At 37.2% G+C, this 15,008-nt stretch overlaps 1 protein-coding gene across 19 annotated transcripts in view; it reads left to right on the top strand.

The window, feature by feature from the left end:
* PPHLN1 (periphilin 1) overlaps positions 1 to 15,008 on the top strand; it is a 135,963-nt gene that overhangs the window by 16,086 nt on the left and 104,869 nt on the right. For 10 of the 19 annotated variants that reach the window (XR_005200436.1, XM_037738925.1, XM_017529943.2 and 7 more), the window contains exons 3-4: positions 8,758 to 8,922; positions 11,971 to 12,032. The exons of 1 other annotated variant lie outside the window; for it this stretch is intronic. Coding sequence is in view for 17 of the 18 variants with exons in the window: in XM_037738925.1 (XP_037594853.1) it covers positions 8,758 to 8,922; positions 11,971 to 12,032 (227 nt within the window). In the remaining variant the exon portion in view is untranslated. The remainder of the gene's footprint in view (positions 1 to 8,757; positions 8,923 to 11,970; positions 12,033 to 15,008) is intronic. 8 more of the 19 variants (XM_017530003.2, XM_017530028.2, XM_017529978.2 and 5 more) reach the window with 1 other exon arrangement.

Here is a 15,008-nt window from a genome sequence, read left to right as displayed (position 1 = left end):
TTTTAAATTAAGATGGGGCTTCACCATGATGGCCAGGCTGGTTTTGAACTCCTGACCTCAGGTGATCCACCCACTTCAGCCTCCCAAAGTGCTAAGATTACAGGCGTGAGCCACCACGCCCGGCCAAAGCTCTTGTTTTTAAAGCATGCTTTCTGTGTTTAAACCTACAATTTCTGTGAGCTTAGTTATCTGATTTCTTAATCTTTCTCAAATTTTGTGGCAAAATGGCATTCATTCATTCATTCATTCATACATACATACACACAGGGTCTTGCTCTGTCACCCAGCCGAAGTGCAGTGGAGCGGTCCTAGCTCACTGCAGCCTCAGACTCCTGGGCTTAAGTGATCCTCTCACCTTGGCCTCCCAAATTGCTGGGATTACAGGCATGAGGAACCATGCCCTCCCAGAATGGCATTTAAATACATGTAAACTTCCAGTTACGGGGTGAAACTTCTTAGCCTGTTGGGGAACAGACAGGTAATATGGAACATTTTAATGAAGCTGCAACATCAAATGTTGATTCCATTGGCTCATTTGAAAATGGGAGAGAAATTCCAGTTTCAGAATTTTTAAAAGTTGTAAAGTTTGGAAATTAGGATCAGAGCACAAGCAGTTTATATTCTGGGCAATATCAACTTTTATGCCCCACATTTTATTATTGTTTTATACAGTCATCAGTGTTCATGTAAATTTTCCCATGTAAGTACAACTCCCAGTATTTTATTATGAAAGTTTTCGAACATACAGCAGTCAAAAGAATTTCATAATGACCATTCATATAGTAGTGACCATTGATATACATTTACCATTTAGATTCAACTATTAACATTTTACTAAACTTGATTTATCATGTATTTATTCATCCTATTAATCCATTTAGTTTTTGAATACATTTTAAAGTAAATTGTGGACAGCAGTATCCTTCCCATTAACTACTCAAGCATACCTATTATTGGCTAAAGTGTAATTTTTTAGTAGTTTTTTTAACGGGAAAATTACATACATGAAATGTAAAAAAAAGTGTTTATTTGATGAGTTTGATTTCGTAAGTTTCCCTTGGGTAGAGTTGCCTTAGGAGGTGTTTTACTTTCTTCTTGTCACCATTTTTGAAAGAAATGTGATCAGTTTTTGGCTACATTCTCTAATAACATGTCTTAGCTCTCCGCGTCAGTACCAGTTTTCATCTTTTTGACCCATTGTCACCGAAAGACATTGGAAAGACTTAGAAGCACCAATATTTCATTGCAGAATCAGTGAATGAAATAAATCAACAAGTGCTACAATGGAAATTCGTGTCACAGACTATAGAGATCAAAGTTAGGAAATCACAAGCTTATGAAAGCAAAAGCCCACCAGCCTGTGTAATAGAATATTTTAGTTAGATATGGTTTGTATGGTACTTTTCTGTATATAAAAATGTGATGCCAGAAGTAAAATAAAATTGAGATAGCAGGGTATAATATATATTATGGATATGGTGTTTACTGTGTGCCTGATAGTGTTCCAGGTGCTGGGAATAGAGCAGTAAATAAGACCAGTGAGGTTTCTGTATGCTTACATTTGTATTGTAAGTTGATTGTGATGTAATGGTGTTGATTATTTACATATACCATTGTATTTACTTACTTCTTTGGTAGATTAGTGTGTTTTACTTGTTGGTGATGTTTTATAAGGGGGAAAATCAAGCATATAATAATAGACATTAATGTAATAAACTCCCAAAGGAGAAATCAATTATCAGCTAGATTATTTTGAAGTAAATCGTGATACTACGCTTCAAATGTCAGTAAGTATTTCAGTATGTGTCACTAGAAGATAAAAATGTTTGGGGGGATGGGCTTAATACATTTATATTAGTATTTTCATTTTAAATTAAATGATTTTCTGTTAAAATGAGTAAATTTTAATAATATATTGGAAAATAAATTTTTTTTTTTTTTTGAGATGGAATGTCGCTCTTGTTACCCAGTCTGGAGTGCAATGGCGCGATCTTGGCTCACCGCAATCTCCACCTCCTGGGTTCAGGCAATTCTCCTGCCTCAGCCTCCTGAGTAGCTGGGATTACAGGCACGTGCCACCATGCCCAGCTGATTTTTTGTATTTTTAGTAGAGACGGAGTTTCACCATGTTGACCAGGATGGTCTCGATCTCTTGACCTCGTGATCCACCCGCCTCGGCCTCCCAAAGTGCTGGGATTACAGGCTTGAGCCACCGTGCCCGGCCTCAAAAGAAATATTTTTAAAGAAACATGGTAATCCACATAATTTTTACCTTGTTGATTATGAGATTTAATATCAGTGTGGAATTTATTTATTTATTTATTTTCTGAGGCAGTGTCTTGCTCTGTTGCCCAGGCTGGAGTACAGTGGTACAATCTCAGCTCACTGCAACCTCTGCCTCCCAGGTTCAGGTAGTTCTTGTACGTCAGCCTCCCAAGTAGCTGGGATTACAGCTGTGTTTCACCACACCTGTCTAATTTTGTATATTTTTAGTAGAGACGGGGTTTTACCGTGTTAGCCAGGCTGGTCTCAAATTCCTGGCCTCAAGCTGATCTGCATGCCTCAGCCCCAAAACGTGCTGTGATTACAGGCGTGAGCTACTGTGTCCAACCAGTGTGAACAGTTTGATATAGATTTTCATATCAAATCAAGTAAAAACCATCAACTTGGTGCTTTTACTTACTAAAATGAAAGCATTTCCCATAACAGATAGTTATATTGGAATGTATAGCAAATGAAGAAATAGCTGAGGCCAGGTGTGGTGGCTCATGCCTGTAATCCCAGCACTTTGGGAGGCCTAGGCAGGTGGATCACAAGGTCAGGAGTTCAAGACCAGCCTGGCCAACATGGTGAAACCCTGTCTCTACTAAAAATACAAAAATTAGCTGGGCTTGGTAGCGGGTGCCTGTAATCCCAGCTACTCAGGAGACTGAGGCAGAGAATTGCTTGAACCCAGGAGGCGGAGGTTGCAGTGAGCCGAGATTGTGCCACTGTACTCCAACCTGGGCAATACAGTGGGACTTCGTCTTAAAAAAAAAAAAAAAAAAAGCTGATTATTTTTTCTAACAAAATCATTTCAGATTTCTAAATTGGAAAACTAGATATTTTATTCTTACCAGATTCTCATCTGCACATGCAAACTGAAGAATTCTTATTACACACACTTAGAGGTTCTCTTGCAGTAGTAACCTTTGGGGTGAGACGTCACCCCTAATATAATGACAGATTTGAAAGGTGAGATTTCATTGAAGTATAACTTTCCAAAAAAGTATTTAAATTTATGTGCAAATTTTTTTTAATATCCTGCCAAATTAGATAAATTATTAATAGACAGACCTTTTCTTTTAAATGAGCTACATATAGTTTTTAATTTTAGTCTGACCGATCATACCATTAATACTAACTTTGGAGTAGCAAATCCAGTAAACTCTATGTATATTTTTTGGAAATTCTATTAACATCCACAAAAAATTCTGATCTTTTTAATAAGGATAATCATTAACATGTAGATACATAAATCAGTATCTACATTAGTATGTAGATATTTTAAATAATAAACAGAAGCAGTAAAAATTGATATTGATTGAGTAAATTGAGGTTTTTATTTTTATTTTTTAAATAGATTTTATTTTCTTTCTCCTGGTAACTTTCATTTAAGTAAATTGAGGTTTTATATCCAAATTCAAGATTTGAAATATCGGCCGGGCGCGGTGGCTCAAGCCTCTAATCCCAGCACTTTGGGAGGCTGAGGCGGGTGGATCACGAGGTCAAGAGATCGAGACCATCTGGTCAACATGGTGAAACCCTGTCTCTACTAAAAATACAAAACATTAGCTGGGCATGGTGGTGCGTGCCTGTAATCCCAGCTACTCAGGAGGGTGAGGCAGGACAATTGCCTGAACCCAGGAAGCGGAGGTTGCGGTGAGCCAAGATCGCGCCATTGCACTCCAGCCTGGGTAACAAGAGTGAAACTCCATCTCAAAAAAAAAAAAAAAGATTTGAAATATCTGTATTTGAAATAATAGAAATGTTTCAACTCCATTGAATTTATTTTTTGATTAATTGAAAATGACCCTGTTAACCTTCTAAGACATTCTTTATAAATCATAATTTTTATTTCTGGTTTGTATGTTATGGTGCTATTGTTTTCCAAGGTGTTTTTCTCCTTCCATTTTTTATTTTGATTTGCTTATTTTTGACATAAATTTTATTGTGTATATTTGAGATTTACAGCATGATGTTATAGAATACATATAAATGCAGATACACGTGGATGCATATTCATATTATAGTGGTTACTGTAGTGAAGGAGAGAAACATATTCATCATCCCACATAGTTACCTTATTGTGTGATAAAGATCACGTAACATTTGTATATTTCCCAAAAATTTCCAGTGCAATACAATTTTACTAATTTTGGTCCTCATATTGTACATTAGATCTCTAGACTTGTTCATCCTACTTAACTATTTTGTATTCCTTGACTTAATCTCCCCATTTCTTCCCCTACCCATGGTAACCAGTTTTATCCTTTATCTCTGTGTATTGGAACTCTTTTTTTTTTAATTCCACATATGAATGAGATCATGCAATAATTTTTTGTGTGTATCTAGCTTATTTCACTTAGCATAATGTCCTTTAGGTACATCCATGTGTCGTAAATGGCAATATCTCCCTTTCTTTATAAGGATGAATAATCCACGGATATATTTATATGCCAGATTTTCTTGGTCCATTTGTTTGTCCATGGGCATTTAAGTTGTTTTTAAAGTTCGCAACTGTGAATAATGCTGCGATGAACATGGAAATGTGAATTTCTTGAACAGGTGGTTGATTTCATCTCCTTAGGTATACGGTATACCCAGAAGAGGAATCACTGGGTCATGTGGTAGTTCTATTTTTACTTTCTTGGTAGGAAAGTAAAATGGTAGGAATTTCCATACCATTTTCTTTAATGGCTGTACTAAACTATATTCCCACCAACAGTGTACTTGGGTTCTCTTTCCTTCACACCCTCACCAACATTTGCTATCTCTTGTCTTTCTGACTATAGCCATCCTTAAGGGTGTGAGGGGGTATCTCATAGTGGTTTTAATTTGCATTTTCCCTATGGTTACTGATTCAAGTACCTTTTCATATACCTGTTGACCTTTTTTTTAAAAAAATTATTATTACCTGGAGATGGGGGTCTCTGTTTTCCTAGGCTGGAGTGCAGTTGCCAGTCACAGTTCACTGCAGCCTTGAACTCTTAGGCTCAAGGGATCCTCCCACCTTAGCCTCCCAAGTAGCCAGAACTACAGGTGTGAGCAGCTGTTCTTTTCAACTATGGTAGCATCCTGCTGTAGTCAACAGAGTTGGGATGAACCAGGGCCAGAATGCCAATCAGCTATCAGCTACTGTTCTCCCAGCAGTGTAATAGTTGCCTAGGTACAAGGCAACCTAGGCAGCTGCCTACAACTGGGGAGCTGGCCATTTTTATGTCTTCTTTGGAGAAATGCCTGTTCATGGTGTTTGTCCATTCTTAAATTGTTTTTGCCAATGTCTCTCTAAAATGGAGGTTTCAAACATCAGTAGTACTTTAAGCCTGTGTACCTATGTTAGCATATAAAAAGGAAAATTGCGTGTTTACAGCTTAATGTAAGGTTTGCATAGGAATTTCAAACAGTATCATTATTTCTATTCATGTTTGGCAATGCAGGTAATAAAAATACTGTTTGAACTTCAACAATGTAATCTTTCTGAAATGGCTGAGCGTGGTGGCTCACTCCTGTAATCCCAGCACTTCGGGAGGCCTAGGTGGGTGGATCACTTGAGGTCAGGAGTTCGAGATGAGCCTGACCAATATGATGAAACCCCGTCTCTACTAAAAATACAAAAATTAGCCATGTATGGTGGCATGCACCTGTAATCCCAGCTACTCCAGAGGCTGAGGCAGGAGAATCACTTGAACCTAGGAGCTGTAGGTTGCAGTGAGTCGGGATTGCACCACTGCACTCCAGCCTGGGCTAGAGTGAGACTCTATCTCAAAAACAAAAACAAAAACAAAAAAAAAACCACTTTTTGAAAGGAAAATTTTGAATTCTTTGCCACTCATCATGGATTTTATTAAGAACAAAAATCCTTGAATGGTATACGTGGATAAGACAGGAACTCTTTAAAAATACAGTCCCGCTTTGTTACAGGCTCTGGCAGTCCTCTTTGTTTCCTTAGATCTTTTCATACAGCTAGGGAATTTTCTTTAAAATTAGGTGTCTACGTAGCAGAGATAGTATAATGTAATATTTGAACACTTTTTCAAAACAACAATTTGATCCTTATAGCCAGGTGTGAGAGCTGTCACTGTTTTTTTTTTTCTTTTGCTGATTAGACAACTTTTATATATTTTTTTAGTTTTTTGAGATGGAGTCTCACTTTATCACCCCAGCTAGAATGCAGTGACTCGATCTCAACTCACTGCAACCTCTGCCTTTGGGCTCAAGCAACTCTCCTGCCTCAGCCTCCTGGTAGCTGGGACTACAGGCTGTAGGCATGTGCCAGCACACAGCTATTTTTTTTTTTTTTAAGTAGAAATAGGGCTTCACTGTGTTGGCAAGGCTGATCTCAGCCTCCTGACCTCAAGTGATCCATCTGCCTTGGCCTCCCAAAGTGTTAGGATTACTGGCCTGAACTTAAACAACTTTTAGAATGATTGTTTTCATTTACTTCAGTTGGTAAAGCAATTTTTAAAATAAGTAACTAAATGTGATTTGAATGTTAAGTCTCCCAAAGTTTTACCAAATACATTTTATAATCCCCAAGTAACTTTCTAATAACTGGGGCAGTTGAACAAAGGAACAAAATGTTTTATAAAATAATAAACTCTCTATTCACAGAAGTATTTAGGCATGCATACTTACCCCACCATCCCTCCAAATAAACATATAGAAACAAAAAGGATATTGTGTAATGGATTTTATTTTATTTTATTTTTTCAAACGGAGTTTCGCTCTTGTTGCCCAGGCTGGAGTACAATGGCATGGTCTTGGCTCACCGAAACCTCTGCTTCCTGGGCTCAAGTGATTCTCCTGCTTCAGCCTCTGGCATAGCTGGGATTACAGGCAAGCACCACCATGCCCGGCTACTTTTGTATTTTTAGTAGAGACGGGGTTTCTCCATGTTGATCAGCCTGTCCCAAAGAGCTGGGATTACAGGTGTGAGCCACCAAGCCCTGCCTGTGTAATGGATTTTTATGGTTTATTGGAATTTGGAGAAGTCTGTTATTCTGATTCTGTGAGTGACAAATTTTGAATTAGAAATGCTGTAAATTATAATTTTACTAATTTTGGTTTAATGCCAGTTTTTTTTTAAGCAGCTCAGTATTAAATTTAATTGAAATCTCTGAAAGGTGTGTAGAAGAATGAGTCAGTATATTCACTTGTGTATTATATTTTCTGTAAAGGTAGAATATATCTTATAATGAATGTCTAACATACTAAAGCAGGAAACCACCTTAGATCCCCATGGGAAGAATTAGTTAGATCTTTTAAGCTCTGAAATAAATATAAACCACTGATTTTACTTTTTTCTGACCCACTGACAAATTGCCTACCTATTGAGAGATTTGAAGAGTATATAGTCATTTAATAACAATTGAATAGTTATGGTCATTAGGGCTAAGAAGTAATTTAAGGAAACAGTTTGAGGTACATATTTTTTTCATAGACTTGCACAGTAGTAATCAATATAGCAAACATTTTTTGAGCACTTAGTGTATGCCTGAACACAGTACTCAACACTTTGTATTCCATTTCTCATTTAGTCCTCAAAACGCCATGAGTTAGGTGTTAGAATTAATTTCATTTTACAGGCTTGGGTTGATAGATAAACAGTTCTGAATGTTGAACTTTATATTTTGTAAGTTTTTTATTTTTTCCAGATTAGTTAACTCATATTGATCTTGTGTTAAATCAGGCTTTACAGTTTTTTTTTTTTTTTTAAGCATATATCTCATTTGATACGTACCATGAATGCCCAAGACCAGGCTTACAGATGTATGGTCTGTAGCGGTCTTCTACTTTCTGTTGTTACTTCATAGCAGCTACTAACTAACCTAAGACATGTTCTCTGTATCCAGTTCTCCAAGTCTCACAGAAAAACCTACTCATTTCTTAAAACATGAACAATGTATTGCAGTACGTTGAAAATCAGTTCAAATTTTATGTTAGCTTTTATTTTGCTTCTAGATCTGTAAAGTCAAAGGCTCTCCTCTCTCTGTTACTGCTGGAAAAACAGCAAAATGTTTCCTTTTGATCATTCTGCCTCAGTGTCATCTCCCTGTTAGCTGTGGCTCGTGTGTAAATAGCTTATATTTTTTCTAAATAGTGTAGTTCAAACACAGTAGACCAAATATGTATGCTATCTTACATGATTTTATTTCTAAAATTCTTAGGCAATTAGGGATAGCACTACTGTAACATTCTAACTGTCTTGTTTATTTTTTATTAAAATGATAATATTGTATTTTTTCTTTTACTTATGATTGGTTTTCGCATTGCTGCATGTTATTTTGAACACCTGGCTTTCTTCATTGAACAACTTGATTTCCTTTAATCCATGTGAAGACCTTAGTATTAGTTATGTTTATGTTATTTCATTAATGCTTTTGTTTCTACATTTAGCTTATTTAAGGGTAAGAACTCCTGTGCTTTTTTTATAACCTTTCCAAAGCCAAATAGAGAAATTAGTGATTTTTATATATTTCTTTTTGTCTGTTTTAGGATGGCTACAATAGACTAGTTAATATTGTGCCAAAGAAACCACCACTGCTAGACAGACCTGGTGAAGGAAACTACAATAGATATTACAGTCATGTTGATTACCGAGACTATGACGAGGGCCGCAGTTTTTCTCATGATCGAAGAAGTGGTCCACCTCACAGAGGAGTATGTAAATTTCCCCCATGTACTAATTGTTATTTCTTATAAGTTTAAAATTAATGTAATTTAAAAAATTTATGTGACGGCCATGAAAGCAGTTGAATAAACACTTTCTGCTTGATGCTCTCATGTGAATTGCCAGCTGGAGCTGTCAGATGGCAACTAGTAGTCAAGAATCTTGAGGTGCTGGACAAAGTAGGTAAGCACTCTGGGCGGCACTATCTAAATGAAATTAATTCCAACCAGCCTGCTTTTCTTTAATCCCCTAAATTGGCAGGGATTTGTAGAACCATGTAAAGGTAATCTGTTGTCTTGGTACTTACTAAGTGATGAACAGGTGGTTACCATTTCTTACTAGATGACCCACTTTTTTTTTTTTTTNAGTCGTGCTCTGTCACCCAGGCTGGAGTACAGTGGTGCAATCTTGGCTTACTGCAAACTCTGCCTCTCGGGTTCAAGCGATTCTCCTGCATCACCCTCCCAAGTATCTGGGATTACAAGTGCATGCCACCATGCCTGGCTAATTTTTGTATTTTCAGTAGAGATGGGGTTTCACCATGTTGACCAGACTGGTCTCGAACTCCTGACCTCCAGTGATCTGCCTGCCTCAGCCTCCCAAAGTTCTGGGATACAGGCATGAGCCACCACTCCCAGCCGAAAGTCTATGTATTAACTAAAATTAGAAAACACTCAAAACTTTGCCATAGGAAGCAATTTAAAAATATTAGCTGGCTGGGCACAGTGGCTCACACCTGTAATCCCAGCGCTTTGGGAGGCCGAGGTAGGTGGATCACCTGAAGTCAGGAGTTCGAGACCAGGCTGGCCAACATAGTAAAACCCTGTCTCTACTAAAAATACAAAAATCAGTTGCGTGTGGTGGTGGGTGCCTCTAATCCCAGCTGCTTGGGAGGCTGAGGCAGGAGAATTGCTTTAACCTGGGAGATGGAGGTTGTAGTGAGCTGGGATCTCGCCACTGCACTCTAGACCGGGTGACAGAGCGAGACTCCGTCTTAAAAAAAAAAAAGTTAGCTACCATTATTACTATTAAAACTTGTTTCTCTTCAGCATTCTTAATAGTCTAGAAGTATGTATTTAATGTTGCAGTGATTTGTAATTGAACTTAATACTGTTCTTTGACGGATTTCTCTGTCCTACCTTGCATGTTTTCAACTTTCCTCAGCTAGGTTGTTTTCCTACCTTTTCTCTTTTTCCCCCTTTTCTACTGTATAACATGGCAATTAACAGTACGTATTTAAACCCTGTGTATAAAAATTTTGACCTCATGTTGGCTATTGGAATTAGTTTCCATACTTTATGCTTGAAGAAATGGAGTTAAGGTGATTTATTCAGGATAGGTATGTATGGGAGTTTGGTTTCTTTTACTACTGCATCATAGTGACCCCTAACAATTCCAAAGTGGTAATGAGACTAATGTTTTCTCGTGTTCATTTCTAAAGTTTGGGGTTTTGTAGCTTTCTTACTCTTCACAGCATTGATTTTTACTTTATTCAGTTTTTAAATGTCATGCTGCTTTTTTGTTGTCCTCATATTTATTATTAAAATTTTTGTTTATTTCAGTAGCTTTTGGGGTTCAAGTAGCTTTTGGTTACATGGCTGAGTTGTATAGTAGTGAAGTTTGAGATTTTAGTGTACCCTCTCATTTGTTACCATTTTTGTGAAAACCCTAGTTTGTGTTTGAAACCTCATGAAAATGATTTTTTTTCCTAAAAACTTGTAGCACAGTAGAACTTTAGTGACAGTTTTTTTCTAATATTGTTACCAATTGTGTCCGTCTTTATATTTTTGTGTATATAACATTTTTTCTTTAAATTCCTTTCAAACAACAAGCATGCTTGTGATCCTTAAGACTCTTATGATACTAATTCTTATGTAGAGTTCATTTATGTAATGCAAACAAATTACTTGATTTAATATTTTGTTATGCTAAGTTTTAAATTTTGTTTATATTTAATGTTAAGACAGAAAATGATGATTATTTTATTTATATAAAAATAGGGTATGTGATGCTAAAGAGGAGGAAGAGGATACTTATTTTAATCAGTTTTCCTGATACATAATTCGCATATTGTATTTTTCTATGTATACTTTTATTCATTTTTTGAGACAGAGTCTCATTCTGTTACCCAGACTGGAGTGCAGTGGCATGATCTTGGCTGGGCAACCTCTGCCTCTTGGGTTGAAGAAATTTTCCTGCCTCAGCCTCCCGAGTAGCTGGGACTATAGGTGCACATCACTGTGCCCGGCTAATTTTTGTATTTTTGTAGAGACGAGGGTTTAACCATGGTGGCCAGGCTGGTCTCGAACTCCTGACCACAAGTGATACACCTGCCTCAACATCCCAAAGCACTGGGATTATAGGTGTGTGGCACCACGCCCAGCCGATTCTATGTATAATTTTTAAGTAATTGGGTGTGGATTGCTACATGGTTCTTTCTTATGCACCTTTGCAATATGTCTGTCTGAGAGAATAAAATGTGCTTTATTTGATTAATTTTAAATTTATTTAAGTTTAAATAAATTTAAATCTTATTCTAATATAGATTATCTGTACTTGACAGTTTCTTATATTGTTTCCAGTTTGGTTTTTAATTGGAGATAAGGTGAGAAAATAAAACTTGAATAGGAAAAATGGGAAAGTAGCAAGCTTTTCATTGGGCTTGAATCTGAAAATTCGTAAGGGAACTAGACAGAAGGGAAAATACGAGGTTGAGAAACGTGTGCTTTATTAAATTTTTAGACTTTGTCCTCAAATAGCCCTTAGCTGTTGTGATACTGATATATGTATCTTTGGCAATTAGGTTGTTTGAGTACCAAATAAATAATTTAAGCCTTTTAATAGAGATAGATGGTACCACAGGTTCTCAACCGGTCAAATGTTTCAGTTGTTGAAATAGATGACTTGCTTAATCTTTATTTCTTTTTATGGCGTTGAAGTCTAGGGAAACTTAGAGTCGTTTTTGTAGTATTGTAAGATATATCCCACTTGTCCGAAATAATGTAAACAAATAGCTAAGTAGCTTTTTTATGTTTCAGGATGAATCTGGTTATAGATGGACAAGAGATGATCATTCTGCAAGCAGGCAACCTGAATACAGGTAAAAGGATAAAAATAATAGCATAAGTACTTTGATATTTGACTCACCAACATATCTGCCGTTGAAATCTAGACTTACACATAGATGAAATTTTTCTGGGATTTCAAATTTTGAAATGCAGCATAATAGCACTGATAACTGGTGCTCCATAGCTCTTGGCATTTTGTAACTCGTCAAAAATATATTTGAAATATTTGGGCTGGGTGTGGTGGCTCATGCCTGTAATCTCACTTTGTGAGGCCGAGGTGGGCAAATCATTTGAGGTCAGGAGTTTTGAGACCAGCCAGGTCAACATTTTGAAACCATGCCTCTACTAAAAATACAAAAAACTTAGCTGGGCAAACACCTGTAATCCCAACCACTCGGGAGGCTGAGGCAAGAGAATTGCTTGAACCCAGGAGTTGGAGGTTGCAGTGAGCCAAGATAGCACAAGTGTACTCCAGCCTTGGCAATGGAGCGAGACTCTGTCTCAAACCAAACCAAACCAAACAAAAAAAAAACCCTATTGATATAGTCTTGCAAGTTAATTATTAATGTGTGGTATGGATTTTGAGATTTGCTTAATTAGAATTTCATTTGATAGGTTTGCTTAATTAGAAGTAAGGCATTTTTTCAGAAGTATCCTGGAAATATTTGGGTTCTTACAAAGTCTCCTATTATAAAGCATTCTCTCAGTTTGTTTAATAATGTTCTTTTAGGAAACACAGTTTGCAAGGGGCTCAATCATTGTTGGCTTTGATTACTTATAGAGGGCATCTAATTGAGTAGTCGTGGAGGGGAAACAATTGACACATTTAAATCTATTGATAGTTTTTGTTTGTTTTTTAAATGATATCACAGTGGTGGTATTGGAAGTTGTAAAAGGAGCCTTGTTAAGATTTCTTATGAACCGTCAGAGAAAAAAACCCCAGTCTCATGGAGAGTGACAAAGCATCAACTGTCACAATTCCATAGATGCCAAAAGTAGACAAGATTCAGTGGATCAGAGCAGGACCAATTTTTTTTCTTTTTTTTTGAGGCAGAGTTTTGCTCTTACTGCCCAGGCTGGAGTGCAGTGGTGTGACCTTGGCTCACTGCAACATCTGCCTCCCAGGTTCAAGGGATTCTCCTGCCTCAGCCTCCTGAGTAGCTGGGATTACAGGCACCTGCCACCATGCCAGGCTAATTTTTTTGTATTTTTTAGTAGAGGCAGTGGTTTCACCATTTTGGTCAGGCTGGTCTCAAACTCGTGACCTCAGGTGATCCACCTGCCTTGGCCTCCCAAATCTCCCTGAGATTGCAGGCATGAGCCACCACACCCAGCTGACAGATTTTTATTCACAGAACAGCAATCAGCAGGAGGATCAGCATTGTAGTACAGGTTCCCTGTTCCCAAATCTCACCGGGCCATGTGGTAGATAGAGATGGAAGCTGTGCTCACAGTGGGATGCACTGTGGCTGAGGCACCCAGGGTCAAGAGCTTGGTACCTTTTATAGAAAGCAGAATGTGAGTTAGTCCTCCTTTCCCTGGGAGTGACCTGCCGTAGTAGTCACACTGTGATCGCCTTAACCTATTTAATCTTCTCTGTAACCAGCTACAGAAACTGTTCACTGTCAGTGGATAGTTAGGTCTTAGAAATTGGCATATATAGCTGTTATATGCAGGGACATTCAGAACCCATGGCAGACTGTTTCTCCCAAAAGAAGCAATGAATAGATGCTGAAAAAAATGCTTTGATAAAATTCATCACTAAGTAGTTATAAAAATAGCAGGGAATGGAAAGACAATTTCCTTGCCCAAGTATTTGGGCATTTGCTGTACTGAATGGTGAAGTTAGAAACATTTGCTTTAAAATCAGAACAAAACAATGACACCTAGTCACTGCTTTCACTCAACATGTTAACAGCTTCTACAGTAAAGTGAAAAATAAGTTGTAAGAATTAGAATGAAAAACACAGTTATTTAAAGATGATGTAATTATGCAGAAAATCTAGGAAAGTCTATAGACTGTAAGAACTATTAGGAAATTAGCAAGGTTCAGTGTAATAAAATCAACTATCAGCATAAATTAGAAAATTTGTTTTTAAAATACTATAGCATAAAAACTGTGCTGAATAATAGGAATAAACCCACCAAAAGTGTATGAGGCCTATACAAGGAAATTACAAGTCATTTCTAAAGGAAATAAAAGTGAATCAGAGTAAAAGGAGAAACACTACATCCTTAGCTAGGAAGACTCAGTATCATATAAATGTTAGTTCTCAAATTAAGGTGAGAATTCAGTATGGCTCTAGTCAAAAATCCAAGTTGTTTGTTTTATTTATTTTTATTTTTATTTTTTTAGAGGCAGGGTTTTACCATGTTGGCCAGGATGGTCTCACTCTCTTGACCTTTTAATCTGCCTGCCTTGGCCTCCCAAAGTGCTGGGATTATAGGTGTGAGCCACTGCACTTGGCCAAGATGTTTATTTTTTTATTTTGCATGGACATTGACAAGTTGATTTTAAAACTAATATGAAAGAGTAATGGACTAAATGACAAAAATGCCTTGAAAAAGATGTGAAGACTCAAGATACAGGATATGCATAATTATAAAGCTGTATTGATGTAAACAGTGTTGTACTGTTGATAATAAATAGACCAGTGAAACAGAATCTTCAAATGAACCTACATATATCTGGAATTGGTATAGTAACAGTGGTATTACAGATCCAGTGGAGAAAGAATGAACTTTTCAATAAATAGTGTGCTGGGACAAACATTTCAAAAACATGACATTGGAGCCTAATATATTCAAATACAATCTGATGTAATTAAGACCTGTGTGAAAAGCAGAATTGTAAAACACTTTTAAAAATTAGAGCCAGGTGCTGTGGCTCACGCCTGTAATCCCAGCTCCTAGGGAGGCAGAGGCGGGAGTATAGCTTGAGCCCAGGAGTTCGAGACCTGCCTGGGCAATATAGCAAGACCCCATTCTCCACAAAAAGGAAAAAAACA

Source organism: Cebus imitator, unplaced genomic scaffold (genome assembly GCF_001604975.1).
Source record: "Cebus imitator isolate Cc_AM_T3 unplaced genomic scaffold, Cebus_imitator-1.0 Scaffold2, whole genome shotgun sequence".
NCBI lineage: Eukaryota > Metazoa > Chordata > Mammalia > Primates > Cebidae > Cebus > Cebus imitator.
Note: the sequence above shows the minus strand (reverse complement) of the source record. Positions and strands in the feature narration are given on the sequence as shown.